The sequence below is a fragment of the Chrysochloris asiatica genome, unplaced genomic scaffold (genome assembly GCF_000296735.1).
Source record: "Chrysochloris asiatica unplaced genomic scaffold, ChrAsi1.0 scaffold00341, whole genome shotgun sequence".
In the NCBI taxonomy this organism is placed as follows: Eukaryota; Metazoa; Chordata; class Mammalia; order Afrosoricida; family Chrysochloridae; genus Chrysochloris; species Chrysochloris asiatica.
This window is the reverse complement of record NW_006408859.1, coordinates 2,017,527-2,039,405: the sequence shown is the minus strand read 5'-3', so window position 1 is coordinate 2,039,405 and position 21,879 is coordinate 2,017,527. Positions and strand designations below refer to the sequence as shown.

Genomic DNA, 21,879 nt, shown 5'->3' with positions numbered 1-21,879 from the left:
AAGTGGGTATTATCTGCAAGTATGGGTGTTATTGTGCATATGCCCTCTCTTCTTATCAGCTGGACATTTCACTGTCTACTCTAGGCCTTTGTGGCTATGTCACTGACTCTGGGCCCAAGAGTCCCCAGGTCTTGCCACACTGCTAGCCAACCAGGTCTCCACTAAGGTACACAGATGTCTATTGAACATTGTAGGGCTTAGCTTGCCGCTTCACTGCTGTTTTTCCCTCACTTCCCCTTATCAGTGATGAGTGTGGTCACCAACTAGAGCGTGTATTCCCATTGAGTCTAAGTCTTGGAAGGGGGTTTGCACTGAGGGGACCCGACCACTTGCCTTGATGTTTCCTGGGCAAGCAATTTGCTTGTTCTCATAGTAACAGTCAGTCTGCCTATGTTGTTTTGTATTTTTCCTGTAGGTCTTTCTTTCAAGAAGTATCTTCTGTTCTTCTAGCTGCTCCAGGCTGGTCTGCTCATCCTTTCAAGTGGAAATTTCCCATCTCTGGAGATCTGGATGTGGTTCAGGCTTCCATCTATAGTCTTATGTATTACAGAGGCTCCGCAGGAAGCCTCCTTCACTGGGTACACTGTAGCCCCATTTTAGGTATTCCAATCAGTTTTAGGCAGAAGACGGACTTACAAGCTTTTTATGGTGATGTTTCTGGCTATTCCTTTCTCTCCCCCTCCAGCGTCTATTTTATAATATAATGCAAGGAAAACCAAGATTCAAAAGACAGCCAAGCATCTTAACATCATTCCCCCCTTTTCCCCATTCCAACCATGTCTCAATCTCTGTATCCCAGAGCCCTGTTGTTCCAAGGTTGTGCATACATCACTATTTACCTCTTCCATCATCTTTTGATGCTTCCAGAATCATTCAGTATTTTGTCTTTTTATTATTAGAATTTAAGGCTTAACCTTTTTCTTCAGTTCTTTCAGCTTGTTATATGCTAAGTATATTCTTCCCTTTTGGTTTTCAAACTCCAGTTCTTTGTGCATTTCATTATAATACTTTGCCTTCTTGAGATGTTCTTGAAAATCTTCTGTTCAGCTCTTTTACTTCATCATTTCGTCCTTTTGCTTTAGCTATTCTACGTTCAGGAGTAAACTTTAGAGTCTCTTCTGACATCTATTTTGGTATTTTCTTTCTTTCATTTTTAATGACCTTTTACTATTTTCATGTATGATCCTCTGGTCTTTAGTCACTGGTGTTCAATGCATTTCATCTAGTCTTGGGATCATTTCTAAATTCAGATGGGCTATGCTCATGGTCATACTTTGACTCTTGTGAATTTTCTTAAGCTTCAAATTGAACTTTCATATGAGCAATTGATGGTCTCTTCTGAAGTAGGTCCCTTGTTCTGACTGATGATATTGACATTTTTCATCATCTACATTTTCTACAGATGCCATTGATTTGATTTCTGTGTAGACCATCTGGTGGGGTCCACATATATTGTCACTGTTTATGTTGTTGAGAAAAGGTATTTGCAATGATTAAATCATTGATCTTGCAACATTCTATCGAATGATCTATGACATCATTTCTATCACCAAGGCCATATTTTCTAGCTACCCATCCTTCTTTGTTCCCAACTTTCACATTAGAATTACCAGTAATTATCAGTGTGTATTGACTGTATAGTCGATCCATTTCAGACTGCACATGCTACTAAAATCTACACCTAGTCACTCTTCTCAGTTACTGCATATGGATGTACTAGCATCTAACTACCTAAGTCCCCAGGGGTGGAAAGCTGCAACAGCAGAGCCACACTGGACCTCCTTGTGTATGCTCCTTTACATACAAGGGACTTCCAAAAGTCCATGGAAAAAAATCCATTCTCTTTGTATTCCACTTTCCATCAACTTTAAAAAGCCATGCATGTACACCACACCAAGGTGTCTTTAGGATAAACTCCCAGAAGTGAAATTCCTGTGTGAATTTTACATGTAGAGAGAGGTTGCACCTCTTTGCAGAATGTATGAGAGACCCTGCTATGGGGATGAAGGGCATGAGGAGTGAGTTTTCACTTTGGTTTTTGAGCAGTCCTTTTAGATTGTTCAAGAAAGCCTCATTTATTCCCTGGCCAGCTTGCTCCTAGACCTTCTCTGTTCTTTGGGCTCTTTCCTGCATAGCCCACCCTCACTAGCACAATTTTTACAATCCTCCTGTCTCCCAATCTTCTGGCTTCACTAGTCTTCTGGCTCCACTACCAGGTTGTCTCTTGTCTGGCAAGCAAAGCATCTCCCATGGCAGGCTGGAATAGAAGACATCTTTTGGGTTGGCCTGCAGGTCTGCCCACTTGGGTGCTTCCCTGCTAGGCAGCTCAGGACTGGCTCACTATTCCCTCTTCAGGTCTGTTGTAACACTATCCCCTATTCACCTTGGCTAATGGAGTTTCCTTTGAAACTATCTGGGGGCTAGGAAAATCCCAAATCAGTTGATTATAAAGGAATAACAAAGGAATGGGTTTGGTCCTCAGACTGACAGCTGGCATAACCATTCAGAGAAACATTGAAGAAGTGGTTACAGCCTGCTCATTCCTGCCCTTCCCAGGACTTTGGTTTAGAGGAGGTCTTATTAGCATAACTAAACTCTCAAGACTGCATTCTACTATTATTAGTAATTATTTTATTGTCTTTCCATTTTTTTCCTCAAACTTTTTTTCCTGCCCTACTTTTCTACTCAAAAATAGTCATTAGCTATTTATTGATACCTTTTTATATTAACTGATTTATTCAACTTTTCAATCAGAAAATTCTATTGAAACCCTAAGAAAGTATGTGTTAGGAATTACAGGAAAAGCAAAGCCAGGTTAGACATGTCTCTAAAACAGATGGGTAACCCCACCTATAAACTACAGTGGGAGAATAGTGGGGACAGGGCTCTACCTTCCCTCCAAATTTCCTTTCATTACTCATCAACAGCCACTTCATAATTCTTCTGGTTTGTCCATTACTGAATCTCCAGTGCCTAGAATAATACCTGCATACAAGGTTGTTCAATAAATACGTACAGGAAGAATAACTTTGACAAACTGATACATTTACAATACTCTGCATCTCTGATTCTGGTCTGAGGTAAGATCTAAAGCTGGTTTTAGCTATTTCCCACTACTCCTGTGAGGCTAGGTGAAATCCTCCCATGAATGTTTCAAATCTTGGAGTACTTACCAACAAAGGAAGATGTCTGTGAATGTCTCTGCTGTAGTGAAAAGTGCAAATATAATCCAGTACATCATCCATTTGACCTTTAGAAAGAGAAAGCAACAAAGCTAGTAATTAAGGTCAAGGATCACTGGCTATTTAATCTTGCCCATCTCCAAGAACAGGCCCAAGAGAGTTGATATCCAGATCTGAGTCTGCAACCCCTCTTTCCTGTCCTTCCCCAACTCCTGTCTGGCTCCACTCCAGACCTTGATGCTGGAAGGAAACTCAGTGTTTCCCAACAGACCCTTGGATCAGGGCAGTTAGATCTGGGATTGCCTTCAACAGACTTCAGATCACCCAGGATGACCTGCAGATTCAGTCAGGGCATTTTTCCAGGACTAACACAAGATGAGTAAATCCCAGGCTGCTGCAAAGACACTCTTAGGACTAACCTTTAACTAGGCTGGACTCTCTGGTAATATTCACTGCTCATTTAACCTTTGCTGTGAGGAGGTCTGAAATGTACTACCAAAAACTTTGCTGGGATTATAACAAGTGGTTAAGTGTTTGGCTGCTAATGTGGTTTGAACCCACGTTCTGTAGGAGACAGACGTGGCAATCTGCTTCTTTGAAGAGTCCAGCCTCATAAACCCTATGAGGCAGTTCTAGTCTGCCCTAAAGAGTCGCTATGAGTCAAAATGGACTCATTGGTGACTTTTTGTCTTCATACTGTGGATGTAATCCTGTATAGCAATAAGATTTCTTCAATATGTTAATAAGGCCCTATCAGTGAGGGGCATGTCAGAAACCTAATCACTTCAGAGTTAAAGAGCAGCAGTGACGCAGAGACAAACACAAATGTGGGAAGGTAGATGTTACGTGGCCATTACCAAGAACTGAGGAATGCTGGGCCTGGAGAAGGTGAGGCAGCGATCTGCCCAAGAGTGAGCCAGAGGGAGAGAGAGAGCACCTTCCCCTGCAGCCCTGCCCGACATTCTAGCCTCCTGCACTGTGAGAACAGTAATTTTTTATCTTTAAAGCCACCCATCTGTGTGTGGTATTTCTGTTATGTTGTTGTTATTGTTAAGTGCTATTGAGTCAGTTCTGACTCATACTGACCCTGTATTGGGTTTCCAAGAAGCAGCTGGTTGGTTTGAACCACTGACCCATAGGTTAGCAGTCTAGAGCTTACCCGCCAGTGCCCCATTTCTGTGTCAGCAGCACTAAAACACTATGGTTCCATGAGCCCAGCTTGAAATGTGGACCATTGTTTTCATCTCTCCCACCTGCTCATCCTTTTCATTTATTTCCACTGTCTCCAATTAAAGCCTGTTTTTTCATCTCTCCTGAATTACTGCAAGAATCTACTAACTTCCCTCATCTCCTTTTTCCTCACCAACGTGTCCTATAGTTCACTACCAAACTAATCCACAAAGACATAAACTCATGACATCACTCTTCCATGAAAAATCTTCCAGCTTACACAGGAAAATCCAGATTCCCTAGTCTGCAACTTCTGACTTCCAGTAATGGCTGAGTAGTTTCTAAGGGACTAAGAAACTCTCCTACCAGTAATAATAATAAACACTGTACAAAATACTTTGTGGGGGAAAAAATAAAATAACTGAAGGCAGTAGAGAGCAATCCAAAGCAGGCAGAAATTGGAAGGGACTCAATCCATGAAATAAGGCAACCACACTGGGTTAGATCCAGGTTGGTGTGGCTGAGGGAACTCCCCAGTCTGCACATCATGGGGCAGATAGAATTCAGACAGAAATTCACAGTCTTATTGGCCTAAGGAGCTCTGGTAGCGTAATGGTTACAAATTGGGCTGCTAATCTCAAGGTCAACAGTTTGAAACTACCAGCAGTTTCACGGGAGAAAGATGAGGCTTTCTGCTCCTGTAAAGATTTACAACCTTGGAAACCCTGTACAGGGTCGCTATGGATCAGAATCGACTCGACAGCACTTAACAACAACACTGGCTTAAAGAATTACAAAACGGAGTATGAGATTACCAAAGACTGGAAATTGAGAAAGAAAAATTCCAGAAAGAAGGAAGCCAGAAAGCCGAGAGAATTAAGGACATTTGTTCACATAAAAACATGTACATGAATATGGCATTATTCATAATCGCTCCCAAAATAAAAACAATCTAAATACCCATCAACTAATGAATGCATAAACCAAATGGAATCTTATTTGGCCATAAAAAGGAATGAAGCACTGATACATGCTTCCACACGGATGAACACTGAAAATACTATGTTAAGTGAAAGAAGCCATTCACAGAAGATCACATATTGTACAATCCCATTATAGACAATGTCTAGAATAGATCAATCCATAGAGACAGAAAGTAGATTTATGGCTTCCCAGGGCTTGGGGAAAGGGGGCAATGAGAAGTAACTATAAATGCGTACAAAACTATTTTGGGGGGAGGAAGGAGGGTGATAAAATGCTCTAAAATTTGTGGCAATGGTTGTACAACTCTGAGAATATACTAGAATCCACTGAATTATATACTTTGAAAGGAGAAATTCTATGGTACGTGAATTAGAAACATCACTATTTTTAATGAACATTTAAATTATCTTCATGATGTTGTTAAGTACCATCCAGTTGGTTCCAACTCATGGTGACCCTGTGTACAGTTTCTGAGGAGTGGCTGGTGGGTTTGAACCACTGACCTTGCAGTGATTGTGCAAAATAAGTTGAGTCATTTGTAAGTCACTCATATAGACATAAAATCAAATGAACCACTTTAATGAAGCAACCTATTAGCCAAATCTTTGTATTCAAGTTAAATGTTTCGTTTGTCACTATTTACCAAGACATTTACCGTAGAAAGAAAAGGGTAGGTTCGTTGTTATTTTGAAAGTGTGAGTATGTTAAAGAATCTACAGAGAAAAGATGGATTTAATATGGAAAAAGATAGGAATTTCAGAAGAAAGAAAAAACTCTTAAAAAAAAAAAAAAAAAAGGAACCTAATGATATCTGAGAACTGAGAAACACAGTATCTAAAATAAAACAGTTACGGAATGTAATCAACAAAGGCAAGGCAGTAGAAACGATCAGAATGAAGTCTATACTGAACAGCAAAGATGGTAGCTAATAGCAGAGCTTTCTCAGAAACAAAGAAGACCAGAAAGAAAATGGAGTGACATTATTTAAATCAAAGGGGGAACATAAAGTCAACTAGCAAAACTGTATATTTTTAAATGAAGTGGTTCCTTTTTTTTTTTAATGTTTTATTGTGAATTATGTGATAGTTTACATGGGAGAACATTAGTTTTACAGTCATCCTATCGTTGCCATGGTTACAATCCCCTCCATGCATCATCAAGCAACCATAGGGTATACCCTAACAAGCCTGCCCCCTGGTCAGCACACAGCCCCTCTCCCTCTCTGGGTCTAAAGTCCCCAGCTGCTCCATCTCTCCAAGTCATCGTCTCTGCCTCCATCTCTGGCATCTAAAGGTGGTTCTTAAGAATCTCCATTATGTTTGTGGCTCAATGGATTACTTGGCTCCCTAAGAGGCCTACTCTGTTCAAAAAATGCAGACTGCCCCTTGGGAACAAGGTTGGTTTAACCAGTGACGAGTTGACACCAAGTCAATTGTGACCCATGACAACCCCACGTATGTTACAGTAGACTGCTCCACAGGGTTTTCAATGGCTGAATTTTTGGAAGCAGATTGTCAGATTTTTCTTCTGAACCACTTCTTGGTGGACTCAAACCTCCAACCTTCTGACTGCCGTCAAGTCGGTTCTGACTCAGAGTGATCCTGTATAGAGATAGGGTTTCCAAGGAGCAATTGGAGGGTTTGAACTGCTGACCTTGTAGTCAACAGTCAAGTGTTGATCATACAGTACCACACCAGGACACCAATCTTTAATTAATCGTTGTTATATTTTGAGTTGCGTGCCCACCAAAATACATGCTGTAAATCCTAAACCCTGAACCTATGGGTATAATCCCATTTAGGAATGGGGTTTCTCTGTTACGTTAATGAAACATAACAAAGTACCCTTTTCTTTCCACACTGCCCTATCATAACACTTATCACATTGTTTTGACTTTGGACATGTCATCAAAAGGAATCAGTTCCTGGAGAAGGACATCACGCATGGTAAAGTAGAAGGTCAGAGAAAAAGAGGAAGACCCTTAAGGAGATGGAGTGACACAGTGGGTTTAACAGTGAATTCAAATATGACCACAATTGTGAGGAAGATGCAGGGCCAGACAACATTTTGTTCTGTTAGATATAAGATTGTTATAAATCAGAGCCAACTCCAATAGCAACTAAACAATTATTCCTTTATTTTTCATAGCCTGAAAGCTCCCTCAGGATGGAGAGCAATTCTTCATTTTGATCATTATATCCCTGGCACCACTCCAAACAGCTCCTGACACATTCTGTTGTTAAGTGCCATAGAGTCAGTTCTGACTCATAGAGACGCTGTATAAGGTTTCTGAGCTATAAATCTTTGTGGGAGCAGAAAGCCTCATCTTTTTTCCCTGGAGCTGCTAGTGAGCTCGAACTGCTGACCTTGTGGTTTGCAGTCCAGTGCTTATTCTACAGAGCTACCATACTTCCTAAACAAGCATATAAGCAAGTATCAAAACAAAACAGAAGTACAGCCAGAGCATTCCTTAGAAGCAAGGATGGGAGATAGTCTCTCATACTTTAGGTACGCTGTTAAGAGGGACCAGTCCCCTGGAGAAGGGCAGCATGCTTGATAAAGTGCGGGGGATCAGTGAAAAAGACAGAACACTTCCTCAGGGTGGAGATCAAGTCTTGCCCATCATTACATCCCTAACACTCCAAACAGTTCCCGATACATAGTAGGTACTCAATATAAATGCTCTGAATGACTGAGTGAGAATGTTGGTATTGTAAATGGGAAAGGAAAGATAGTTCCAAAAAAGTTGGGACTGAATCTACTTTGGGAAATACAGCTCCAGGTAACTTTGTGAGAAGAAAAGCTAGCCTGGAAGGCACTGGGTACTCCCCACGAGTGCCTACAAAATGGAAAGCTGGGCTGAAATGGTTTGGTAGATGATAGGAGGTGTACTGAGCTAGGTCATTATGAGGCCACTCACACTAATAAGAAACTAAAGAAAGAGCCAATTTAGGGAAAAGAGGCTGAGGTGGTTTGATGGTCCAGGTATTATCAAGAATAATATTTAGCAGGCAGCTGGAAAGGCAAAAGCACAGCTCAGGAGGGAGGTTGGGACTGTGCACAGTGATGAAGGAGTCATAGAAGAGTGGGGGACTGGAATGTCAGTCTGAAAAAGTTTGCACGCCTTCCATTTAAATTGTTTCATGCATTAAGAAGGGTCTGAGATGACTCCCAGAGCCTATAAGGTAAATGGAATACTAATGAAGCAAAGATGGAAACCACATTCATCTGAAATTTCTGTGAGGTATAATGGTTTTCCCATTATTCCCAAATCAAACGGTGGTAATTTTTCAAAGGTCTGAAATAGAACTTACTAAATTAGAAGAATTCTATCCAAACTCTCATGTAAAGAAAACAAAAATCCTCACAACTGGACCTTGAATATATTCCACCTGGATTTAAAGACCGTCTTGAGAAGACATTGATTATCAGACACTCACTAAAGACCCAAGGAGTCCTGGTGTGGTGCTGCAGGTTAATGAGCTGGACTGCAAGGTCAGTTTGAATCGAATGGTTGGCAGTTCAAGCTCACCCAGCCACTCCTTGGAAACCCTATATAGGGTTGCTATGAGTCGGAACTGACTTGTCGGCACTTATAACAACAACAATGACCCAAGGCCAGAGGAGTGTTGGGATGATATCAAGAACAGGAAGAAAGCAAAAGGTCATTAAAACGGCAAGGTAGAAAGAAATTACCAAAATGAGTATTACAAGACACTCTGAAACTTGCTCTTGCCCATAGGGAAGCTAAAATTAATGAAAGAAATCAGGTAAAAGAGCTGAACAGAAAATTTCAAAGGGCAGTTTGAGAAGACAAAGACAAATATTACAATGAAATGCGCAAAAACTTGGAGTTAGGAAACCAAAAGACAGGAACACACTCAGCATTTCTCAAGCTGAAAGAACTGAAATAAAAATTCAAGGTCAACTTGGAGTATTTGAAGGATTCTATGGGAAAAATACTGAATGAGGCAGAAAGCATCAAAATAAAATGGAACGTATACACAGTCACTGTAGCAAAAAGAAATGGTTCATGTGCAACCATTTCAAGAGGTAGCATATGATCAAGAATCAATGGTACTGAAGGAAGAAGTCCAAGCTGCACTGAAGGTACTGATGAGAAACAAGACTCCAGGAATTGACGGAATACAAATTGAAATTCTTAAACAAACGAAAGAAGTACTGGATGTGCTCACTCATCCATGCCAAGAAATTTGGAAGGTATTTACCTTGTCAACTGACTGGAAGAAATTCATGTTTGTGCCTATTCCAAAGAGAGATGACCCAACAGAAAGCAGAAATCATCAAACAATACCATTAATATCACATACAAGTAAAATTTTGCTGAAGATCATTAAAAAATGGCTGCAATAGTACACTGACAGGGACCTGCCAAAAATTCAACTGGTTCCATAAGAGGACATGAAATCAGGGCTATCACTGCTGATGTCAGATGGATCTTGGCTGAAAAGAGAGAATACCAGAAAGATGTTTACTTGTACTTTATCAACTATGAAAAGGTTTTCAACTGTGTGGATTATGATTAACTATCAATAACATTGTGAAGAATGGATATTCCATAACATTTAATTGTGCTCATGAGGAACCTGTACACAGACCAAGAGGCAGTTATTCGAACAGAACAAAGGGACACTGAATGATTTAAAACCAGGAAAATGTGTGTCAAGGTTGTATCCTTTCACCATACTTATATTCAATCTGTATGCTGAGAAAATAATCCGAGAAGTTGTATTATGTGAAGAAGAATGTGGCATCAGGATTAGAGGAAGATTTATTTACAACCTGCAATATGCACACAATACACAGCTTTGCTTGCTGAAAGCGAAGAGGATTTAAAATACTTATTGATGAAGATGGAAGACTTCAGTATACATTATAACTCAATATAAGCCAAACAAAAATCCTCACAACTGGACCAATAAACAACATGATGATAAATGAAGACTGAAGTTGTCAAAGACTTTATTTTGTTTGGATCAACTATCAACACTCATGGAAGCAGCAGTCAAGAAGTCAAACAAAGTATTGCATTAGGCAAATCTGCTGCACAATATCTCTTTAAAACGCTCAAGAGCAAAGATACCTGCTTGAAGACTAACGTTCGCATGACCCAAGCTAAAGTATTTTCAATCACCTCATGTGCATGTGAAAGTTGGATAATGGATAAGGAAAACCTTAGTAGAACTGATGCAGTTGAATTCTGCTATTGGAGAAGAATGTTTAAAATACTATCAGTTGCCAGAAGAACAAACAAATCTGTGTTGAATGAAGTACAACCAGAAAACTCCTTAGAAGCCAAGATGACCAGACTTCATCTCTCATACGTTGGACATGGTATCAGTCACTGGAATGACGGTTCACTGAATAAGGATATCACGCTTGGTAATAGTGGTGGGCCAGCGAAAAAGAGGAAGACCCCTAATGAGATGGACTGATAAGCGGTAGCAGCACCGGGCTCATATGTAACAACAATTGTGAAGATGGTACAGGACCGGGCAGCGTAGCATTCTGTTGTCCATAGAGTTGCTATGAGTCAGAGCTGACAACAACAATCCAAACTGTCCTGCAAGATGAGAGAAACTCAGCAGATGGGCTACCAAACTACAGAGAAGGAATGATGTCTGGTGTGAGAGGTAATGTTCAGGAATAACTCTGCACTGGAAAATTGACACCATGACTGAGGAGTGAGTCCCTCTGGACCGGTGAGGAGTAGAGTCCAGGAATGAAGATAGGGCAGAGCTAAAACCCTAGGCTAGAGCAAGGGGCTTCAGAACTGAGGGTGAGGTGCAGGGTCTGAGACCTTCCATGAACCATAGAGGCCAGCTGAGATGGGTCCATTAGACCTCAGAGCTCCTGGTAGCCTGGGAAAGAGAGGCCTCCCTATGGACTGTGTTAGCGTCATCTCACCTTCAGGACCTCTCCACACCTGTCACACTGACATTTCCCCAGCCTTTCACCCTGCCTCTCACACCTGTGCCCTGCTTCAGTCCTAATGACTAAGAAGCAGTGAATCTGAGCCTGGTTTACAGATGACTTGGTACCATCTGCAGCCATGAGCTCAGATACCTGTGTACAGTCAGAAGTGGCCCTGAGACTGTATAAGAGCAAATTACCCTTTCAGGCAGAACTGGGAGCAGTGCACTTAACCTGGAAGCTAATACTGTATTTATGCTGATTTCCCATGCATGGGCTTGGCTAGATAATGCATACTGAGAAGGGACAGGGCTGAGAGATGAGCTGATGTGGTTTGGAAATGATGCTAATGGGCACAGAGACTGCAGATATTTGTCACCTGCACTAATGCTCACCAAAAGGTACCATGTCAGGATTATTGTTGTTGTTGTTGTTGTTGTTGTCAGGTGCCATCGAGTTGGAACCAACTCATAGCGGCTCCATGCACAGCAGAACGAAACAATGTCCGATCCTGGGCCAATCCCACCACCCCACCGCTGCCACACTTGACGCCATCAATGATGCCACCTAGCTGATCCATCTCGTGGGGGGTCTTCCTCTTTTTCTCTGACCCTCCATCTTACCCAGCATGACATCCTTCTCCAGCGACTGTTCTCTCCGGACAATATGTCCAAAGTAGGAGAGACGAAGCTTAGCCATCCTGGCCTCCAAGGAGCACTCTGCCTGCACTTCTTCCAAAACAGATCTATTGGTTCTATTGGCAGTCCATGGCACTTTTAGTATTCTCCTTCAGCACCACAATTCAAGGGCATCAATTCTTCTACGGTCTTCCTTATTCACTGTCCAGCTTTCACATCCATATGAGGTTATTGAAAATACCATGGCTTGGGTCAGGCGCGCCTTAGTCCTCAAGCTGACATCTCTGCTCTTCAACACTTTAAAAAAGTTCCTGTGCAGCAGATTTGCCCAATGCAATACGTCATCTGTTCTCTTGACTGCTGCTTCCACGAGTGCTGATAGTTGATCCAAGAAGAATGAAGTCCTTGACAACTTCAATCTTTTCTCCGCTGATAAGAATGTTGTTTATTGGTCCAGTGGTGAGGATTTTTGTTTTTCTGACATTGAGATGCAACCCATACTGAAGGCTGTGTTCTTTGATCTTCATCAGTAAATGTTTCAAGTCCTCTTCACTTTCAGCAAGCAAGGTTGTATCATCTGCATATCGCAGGTTGTTAATGAGTCTTCTTCCAATCCTGATGCCACGTTTTTTCTTCATAGAACCCAGCTTCTCGTATTATTTGCTCAGCATACAGGTTGAATAAGTATGGTGAAAGAACACAACCTTGTGGCACACCTTTCCCAATTTTAAAACATTCAGTGTTCCCATGCTCTGTTCGAGGATTGCTCTCAGGAATTAAGTGGATGAGATGACTAGCCCTGTGGAGGCCAGCCAGTCTCTTGCCTCAGGAGCTACAGTGCGTGTTCAATGGGTTCATGTGCAAAGTGGCTATGTGGAAGGGATATTGTGGAAGGGAAAGAGGCAGCATGTGGGCTCAGCAATGCAGAGTCCTTCTCACCAAGCTTGACCTGGTCAGGACCATTGCTCAGAGACCACATGATCAGCAGCAGCAGCAGCAACCAAGCATCTCGAGGCTGGTACCATTTCTCAAGTCACTGGTCAGCCTCTCGGTAGGAGTTTCATTACATTGGGACCGTTTCCTCACATGGGGGCTGCGTAGGACATTTTCTGGAATATTCATTTACTTTGCATGTGGACTTCTTTTCCCTGCTGCCATGCATCTGAAACCTATAAAACAATCTGTAGACTGAGAACCTTTGTATTTTTGATACATCCCACACAACACTGCTTCTGACTAAACACCACTGGCTGCCATCAAGCTGATTCTGATTTTTGGCTTTCCCATGTGTGTCAGAGTAGAAAAGAGCATCATAGGGTTTTCAGTGGCTAAGGTACCTCTGGTGGACTTGAACCTCTAAACTTTCAGTTAATATCTAAGTGGATGCTTTTGGAGTCAGTGGTCTTCCTGAGGCAGTGGGCTTTATACAATGGCCCTGGTGGCATAGTGGGTTATGCATTGGACTGTTAACTGCATGGTCAGTGGTTCACATCCACCAGTTGCTCTGTGGGAGAAAGATGAGACTTTCTATTCTTGTGAAGGTTTACAGCCTTGGAAACCTTATACAAGGGTCGTTATAAGCCAGAATCAACTCAACGACACACAACAATAACAATGGCCTTGGAGGGTTCAGGTAGGGAACCAGGTGGAAGTCAGCACTTTGTGAGGACAGTTCCTTCTCTGAACCAGTAACCAACATAAGGAGTTGTTCCTTTGCCAGAATCCAAAGAAATCAGGGTGGTGTTTCTTATGATTAAGCCTAATGCATAGCTCCTTGCGGATTCCTGGTGTGGTGCGGTGGGTTAATGCACCAGACTGCAAAGCCATTTGAACTGCAAGGTCAATGGTTCAAGCTCACCAGCTAGCTGCTCCTCAGAAACCCTATACAGGGTTGCTGTGGGTTGGAACAGACTAGATGGCACTTAACAACACAGAGCTCCTTGCAACTCAGTGTGGTTCTTGGACCAAAGCAGCTTTGGCATCACTTAGGAGCATTGTTAGAAATGCAGAATCTAGGCCCCACCCCAGATCTACTGAACAAGAATCTGAACAGTGAGATTCCCCTGGTGATTTATACACAAGTTAAAGTTTAAAAATCCCTGGTTTCATCCACTCATAACATTTTTGCATTTTATCCCCAAACCTCTGGGCCCTGCTGTTTAATGATTCCAGTAAAGAGGAATGAATGCTTCCAGCAGAGACTAGGTAGTCACCTGGCCATTTGGGAATGCCCAGGACCACTAGGGAACAGCCAATAATGGGAGCATCTGAGCTTTGAGGGGGTGACGCTTCTTGATCATTATTAGAAATGTTATTGCATAATGGAGCAGGAAGGGGAATGGGTGGAAGTTGGGGAATCTCTGGGAGACCTTCTAGTACTGTCTTTTTCAGAGGTAAAAATCAGTGGGCCATTCTACAACCTTACAGAGGCATGATCACCAAGGCCTCATTCCTCAAGAATGACGGTTTGGTTCACATCATTGTATTGGGAACCCCACTTACTACAGCTCTAAGTAAAGTCAAAAGGGACCATGAATTATCTGGTAGAAGAGGAAAGTATCAAAATTGTGAAAGATTTATAAACGGATGTCCTGTGGAATGGATGTGTGTGGTGCACCCTTCCAGATTATCTTGATTTTATTAGGGGCTTGTTTTCCAAAGTCTTTGTACTATTGTACAATTTCATCAATTAAAGAAACTGATGACAATGTAAATGTTTTTTGTCCATAAAGATTCAAATGAATTTTGTTATGTGGAGCTACAATTTATTTCTTCACTCTGTAAAAATTCAGTTTATTATCTATTAACAAATTCATTTTTCATATTTCTGATTGTCTATATATATCTGTTCTTTGGTGTCTCCTTTGAACATTTTGTTAGCACCTTAAGTTCCCTCATTAAGTAAGTAAAATCTTTGGCAAGTATAAAATTTATACTTGTACAAGAGTGATGATTTTACTCTTTTTAAAAGATTATCTTTTAACAGAAGACATAAATACTACCTATGATCTCATGACTATTTGCATAAGTGAGGACTGCAACTTCTATCCATATTTTCTTCCTTTCTGTGTTATGGATAGATGTAAATATTTTAACTAATTTTATTTTTATATCTCTCTCTCTCCCTTAATATAATACATAGTACATGTTAGTGATGGTTCACTTGACAAGTTAGTTTCTAGAGTGTTCAGTCTTAAGGTAAGAAGATCCATGGGCGGAGCGGACTTTACCCAGAGATACTGGACCAAAAGCTAAACTTGGCAACTGGAGAAATCTGGATTTGGCAAATGAATGAGAAATTTTTGCCTGTAGAAAATTCTTGTTGAAAGTTTTTTTTTTTTTTAATCTAAAATATGGCAAAAGAAGCAGATGTGGGTGTTAGTCAATCAAAGAAGTAAATGTAGAGTTTCTTGGGGTTTTTTGTTTTTGTTTTGTTTTTTACTACCCAGCATCCAAACTCTTCCAATTTGGGTTTTTATTGGAGGCAAGGCCTGTTGTCCAGGCTTGGAAAAATCATATGCTCCATGCAGGACTTTAGATCTTGAGGAAATGTTCCAAAGGCATGGGCAGCTATCAGCAGGGTACCTCCAAGGCAGGGCCATCAGCATTGGCTTTCTAACTAGACCCATCCTGTGTAGGAGCTTGGCTGTTCCTACCACTCGGTTTTCTCTGATCCTCTCAATTTCTGAGTATCTTTCAAAAGACTACTATGTACAATGCTTGTAGGCCTGCCTTCAGCCTATAACTAATTGAAATATCTAAAAAGGGTGCTAGAACTTGCCCAGTGAAAGAGGCGTCTTGTAGAGCCTTTGTACTGTATAAGACCTTAAGTGGAATCCTGATCCTCATCCAGAACCTTCTGAGATGAGAAATTCCCACTTGAAAAGGCAAGCAGACCAACTTTGAGCAGTTAGAGGAACAGAAGATACTTCTTGAAAGAAAGACCAGCAGGGAAAACCCAAACTGAAAATGACAGTCTGATTGGCTACTACAAGAACAAGCAAGTTGTTCGCTGGGGAGCCACTGAGACAAGCAATCAAGTTTCTTCAAGACAAACCCCCTCCCAAGACTGAACTCAAAGGGAATACATGAGCAGGCATGTAAGTTTGCTGGCGACCATGTTGGTCTACTGGTGAGAGGAAGTGGAAGAAAAGTAGCAATTAAGAGGTGGGCTGAGTCCAACTAAGTTACATAGACCCCCATTGACCTGGAAGATGGTGAGAGCTGGTTGGCCTGAAGTATGGTGAGACCTGGGGACTCCTGAACCCATGGACAAGGACATGGCCACAGAGGGCTAGAGCTAACAGTGAAGCATCCAGTTGATATGAAGTGAGAAGATATGCACAAGGGCACCCCAACTTGCAGGTAGTACCCATTGGACCTAGTTTCAATGGCTAGATGTTCAGAACCTGACTAGAGGAAGGAAAAGAGGGGGGGAGGATTTTTTTTTTAAAGAAAACAAGTGTAAATTACTACAATCTGATGAACTTGACCTATACTTATAGATGTAGTAGCTTAAAATACCAACCAAGAGGGAAAGAATCTTTATAGCAAGGATCATTCCCATCTCCTCTGTACACAGGGTTGATAGGGATGGGCAACTTAGACATTGGCTACCTAAAATGGGGCGGGGTGGTAGGGGTGGATGGCTGTAAAGGTATGAAGTGACTGGCTTACAAATTTTAAAGAGGGAGTTTAGATTCAGAGTGTGTGGGGGAAGGTAGAATCCCAACTGAGTGGTTTTCATCCTGTCTAGACAGGTCTGGTGAAATGAGATGGGGACAAGACTCTTATGATTCAATAGTGAGTAACTGTTACCATGACTAATTGTGATTGTCACAACTGTAAAGGTGGAAGTTTTGTAGGGGTGAGTGGTCGATCTTACAGTCTAGGAGCAGAAGACCCTGGAACCATCAAGGGAGAAAAGCAGGAGCAGAACGTGGAACCCTACCGAGAGAAGTGGCGACGTGAGATGGAGGCAGAGATGATGACGTGGAGAGATGGAGTGGCTGGGAACTCTAGACTCCTGGAAGGAAAGGAGCTGTGTGCAGGCAGCCAGTGCCAGGCTTGCAGGGTGTGCCCTTTGGCTGTTTGAATGACTGTATATTCCTGAGTATTTTGGTGCACATCCAAAAAAAAAACCACAGAGGGAATAGAAGCAAATACTGTTGAATGATAAAGCATGCAGGGAATTGTAATCATTGAAATGAAATGAATATGATAGGATGACTGTAAAACTGATGTTCCCCTATGTAAACTATTACTCAATCCACACACACACACACACAAATACTACTATGTGGAGAACCGAGGTGGCAAGGGAACCAGTGAGACAGTACAGTAGGTAGACTAATAGCCCCCAGGGAAGCCCATGTCCTTATCCCTGGAACCTGTGAGTATATTAAAGGGATCTTGCACATGTGACAATGTTGAGGACCTTGAGATGGGGAGGTTATCCTGGATTATCTAATCACATGAATTCTTAAAACCAGATAACCTTTGACTATAGAAGAAGGAGAAGAGAGATGCGACATTGCTGGCTTCGGAGATGGAGGAAGGGACTATAAGCCAAGGAATACAGACGGCCTCTAGAAGCTGGAGATAAAGGCAAGGAAACAGATTCTTCCCCAGTGCTTCCATAAGAAACCACACCTTGATTTTAGTCCAGTGAGACCCACTGCACTTCTCATTTACAGAACCGTAAGAACAAATTTGAGTTGCTTTATGTTGCTAAGTTTGTTACAGTGACAATAAAAAAAAACCCAACAACTATGAGAGGAGGGCATTGCAACAACCCAGGGAAGAAATGATGAGAACCTCATGTAAGAGAGTGTCAGTACAGCAGGAAGAGAGATTTGAGTGTCTAAAAGACAGACATGAAGGGTCTTAGTCACCACCTGAGTGTGCTACTGGGTTGTGTGGTAAGGGAGAGGCAGCAGTCGAAGGAAATCCCTAGATTTATCTTACAAGGAGGAAACACAGGACTGTTGTATGCATGTGTGTGTGTGAATGTGTCCGAGAGGGAGTGTGTTTGTATGTGTACCTGAGTGAGTGCAGAGAAAGGAGGAAGATCTTCCTTAATACTACTCAGCTACTTTCTTCCGATTCCATTTTTATAAAGAATCCTTCTAATCTCAACTCTCAAGAAGCTTTCCATATTGGGAAAAGTGTGTGCTTGCCAGCCAACACAAACAGCTGCTCTGCTTGTCAGTGATATTTTCCACTCTAAATTAATGAATTGCCATTCTAGTCATAAACCAATCTCCTGCAAGGCTAGTCATGGCAAAACAATTGAGCAGGTCTTGATCTCTCCTGGATGAGCTGACAGAACTGAGTTTCTGCCCCTGCAAAGCAGAGGATCAGACCTTGAACCATGGCGACCCCAGCAAGGCCATCTTAACTGGCATCACTTTCCTGCATCGTGGGCTGGAAGGGGTTGGTGAGGTAGCTCTGGAAGAGACTGCCTGCTCAATTCGGAATCATGAGGTTCTGGGCTTGCAACTTACCAGTTATTTATAGTTTGCACTCTGAGCCTCTCTTACACATACCAGGGGCCCAGTCTCCAGTGGAGAAAATACCCCTGTCTGGATCCCCTGCTTGGCAGCAGCAAAATGCAAGCCCAAACAAGTAGTTCTGGGTAATGGGGAGAGTGGAGGGTAAATTCTGTTTGCAGCTGATATAAAGGTGGCTGGTTACATCATAAAGACCCCCTGGGAAATCTTAAAAGGAAATACCTTGCTGAGCCCACTTTGAATGTTTTCTTTACCTATGCCAAATTGGCTAAGTAACATGGGAGTAAAAGAGGGAGAGCAGTGATCTTTTGTTCCATATAACACCAAAACCTGGGTTGTTATCCACTCACCATGTAGAAGAGAAAACAGAGGCTCCTGGAAATCAAGGTACTTGTCTGACTTTATATAAGTTAAATGTCAGAACCAAAACTTGACCTTTGGTCTCTAATACCAAAACCCCATATCCTTTTCACTTTGACCTGGTTTGTTGTCCTACATGAGAAAGAGCACCCTGATCTCTGTACCTCTACCACGGGTGACATGTGGCTCTTGTCTTAGTTATCGAGTGCTGCTATAACTGAAATACCACATGTGGGTGGCTTCAACAAATAGAAATTCATGTTCTCACAGTGTAGAAGGCTAGAAGTCAGAATTCAGAGTGCTGGCTTTCTCTTTCTGCCGACTATGGAGGGAGCTCCTTGTCTCTCCAGCTTCTGCTTCCTGGCTCCTTGGAGACGTCTCTCCTTTGCTCAAGGATCCCTGCTGGCATAGTGGGTTAAATAGTAGCTGCGAACTGCAAAGTCAGCAGTTCAAACCAACCAGCCACTCCACAGGAGCAAGGTGAGGCTGACTGTTCCTGTAAAGATCTACAGTCTTGGAGTGAGTTGGTTTGGTTTGGTCTCCTCTAAACCAACCAAATACAGGGTTCACAACCAAATGTACTGTCTTTGAGTTGATTCTGATTCAATTGTCTCTTTTATATCTCAAAAGAGACTGATTCAAAATTACATTTTATGCTAATGCTCATTCATTAACATAACAAAGACAACCTGGTCCTAGATGGGATTATAACCAGGCAGAGAGATCAAGAGTAACAACACTCACTGGAAACAACAGAAGGAGGAGGAGGAGATTCACCAATCAGAGAATGAAATGGATTAAAGGATTCATTGTATCCATGAACTACTGCCTTATCTGTCCTGAGACCATAAGAGCTACATGGTACAGAGCTACCATTGCTGAACATCTTGATCAGTCACAACAGATGGAGCCTAACCAAAAGAGAATAAAATTTGGAATGGAACTTCGAATTCTTAAAGATTCCAGACTTACACTGAGACTGGAAGAAGCCACAAAAGTAGTGCCCAGAGATAGTCTATCAATGTTTAACTAAAACTATCCCCTGAAGTCATCTTTAGACTAAACAACACTTTAGCTCAATTAGTAAGGAATGGAGTCCTGGGGTGGCACTGTGGGCTAATGTGTCAGACTGCAAAGTCGTTTGAACTGCAAGATCTGTGGTTCAAACTCACCAGCTGCTCCTTGGAAACCCTATACAAGGGTCGCTATGGGTTGGAATCGACTCAACGGCACTTAACTACAACAACTGTGTCTTTTTAAAAGATCATATATGTAAAACAGTAGTAATCCAAAGTATAGGTGAGAAGACTAGGGGAGCAGTAAGTCTAATATAAAAGTGATGAATCAGTTTGAATAAAAATAGCAAGACTGTTGATACAAAGTGAAGAGACTGTTGATACAAAGTAAAGAATGTAACTGACATCACTGAACTGTATGTGTAGGAATGGATGCATGTTTTCCACTGTATATTTTCACCAAAACTAAAATAAATATTATTAAGACAAAAGAAAAAAAAAAAAAGTTACAACACATATTTTGGGAAACATAATTCAATCCATAACAGCAATCCCACCTGAAGGCATGTGACTGGGATGCCCAAATCACCCAACAGTTATTAATAAGTCCTCTATGTGGGTTATGCATTGGACTGCAAACCACAAGGTCAGCAGTTCAAATCTACCAGCCACTCCTTGGGAGAATGATGAAGCTTTCTGCTCCTGGAAAGATTTACAGCCTCGGAAATCCTACACAAGGCCTCTATGAGATGGAACTGACTCCACAGCACATAACCACTATCTGTACAATGAACACTTTGAACACTTCCCCATCCCCATCCTCAAGTTCAGCCCTCTGTTAGGTGCTGTGGGAAACAATAATGTTGTGATAAAGAACCTCTACCCTCAAAAAGTTTAAGAAGCAACAGGGCTTAAATCATGGAGCATTCAGATCCTAGAACTAGAACGAGGCGGGGGCCTAGAGTTGCAGAGCTAGGACCTATACCCAGATACGCGAGCCAATAGGACCTATCTTCCTCCTTTGAATGCCGGACAGTCTCCCAGTGATGAAAATTGAAAAGTGCTCTATGGTCTGTTTACAAAGTGTTTTCCAGACAAGGAAACCGAGGCTTCAAGAGGTAAAGGATGACCTGTGGCAGAGCTGGGGGCCTTCCAAGTCTCCAGTACTGTCCTGCTTTTCTCACTCCAATACTCTAATTGTAAAGAGAAGGTCTATGAAGGGAGAGGATTCCAGGGGCACAGTAGGGAGCGTGTGAGAAGAGTAATGAACGGATTTCTTGCCCCGCTACACACAAGGAAGCAGCCACTTTCTCCCCCCATGTCAGGCCTTCACCCTAACCTCAGCCTCCCCAGCCCCCAACTGCCCCAGCAGCATCCAGCATCACCACCCTCTCCAAAAAACAGTGTCACTTACATATTCTTTAATGTCCTTGGATTTCACAGCCTTGTAGGAATAATACGCAGGGTAAAGTGTGCCAAAGATAAGCCTGGAGGGAAGAGAGAGAGAGAAAAAGAAATGTGATTTTCATACATCCTATTTGATGGAAAATGTCCTGTCTCAATGCCAGGAGCATTTCTTCAAGCTACAGAAATGCTGCTATGGGTTTGATTTATTCATATGAAAACCCTGCTCATGGCTTGAGTGTGCTTGGGAACCTCTAACTCCACACTCACCTTCCTTCAGTCTGTGGTTCAACCTCACAGAAGGGTGGTTTGGGGCCATGGAAGCTAAAAATGGGAAGTAGGCAGTCAAAACTCTTGAAATTAAAGGTCAGCTCCCCTCTTTGGGTGCTCTAGAGGCCCACCCACAACTTAGGCTTCCTTCCTTCTCCTGTTCCTTTCACAGTTCTTTCAGATTTCACTCTCCTCAGACTTGATCTCATCATCCTGCAGCCAGAATACCCTCTGCCATTGGCTTGATCCTAACTCAGGCTGGCCTCATGTGTTACAGAGCAGAACTGCCTCACAAGGTTTTCATGGCTGCACACTTTACAGAAGCAGACCAACCAGGCCTTTTCTCCTTGGTGCAATAAGGTGGATTCGAACTGCCAGCCTGTCGGTTAGCAGTCAATAGCAAAGTGTT

General features: G+C 42.2%; 1 protein-coding gene across 1 annotated transcript in view; it reads right to left on the bottom strand.

Annotated features, from left to right (window-relative positions):
- The window catches only part of REEP1 (receptor accessory protein 1), a 69,858-nt gene extending 48,576 nt beyond the window's left edge, over positions 1-21,282 (bottom strand). The window contains exons 1-2 of the mRNA XM_006875866.1: positions 21,211-21,282; positions 3,174-3,250 (exon numbers count right to left, since the gene is read on the bottom strand). Coding sequence (XP_006875928.1) covers positions 3,174-3,241 — 68 coding nt within the window. The 5' untranslated portion in view covers positions 3,242-3,250; positions 21,211-21,282. The remainder of the gene's footprint in view (positions 1-3,173; positions 3,251-21,210) is intronic.
- Positions 21,283-21,879: the final 597 nt, after the last annotated feature.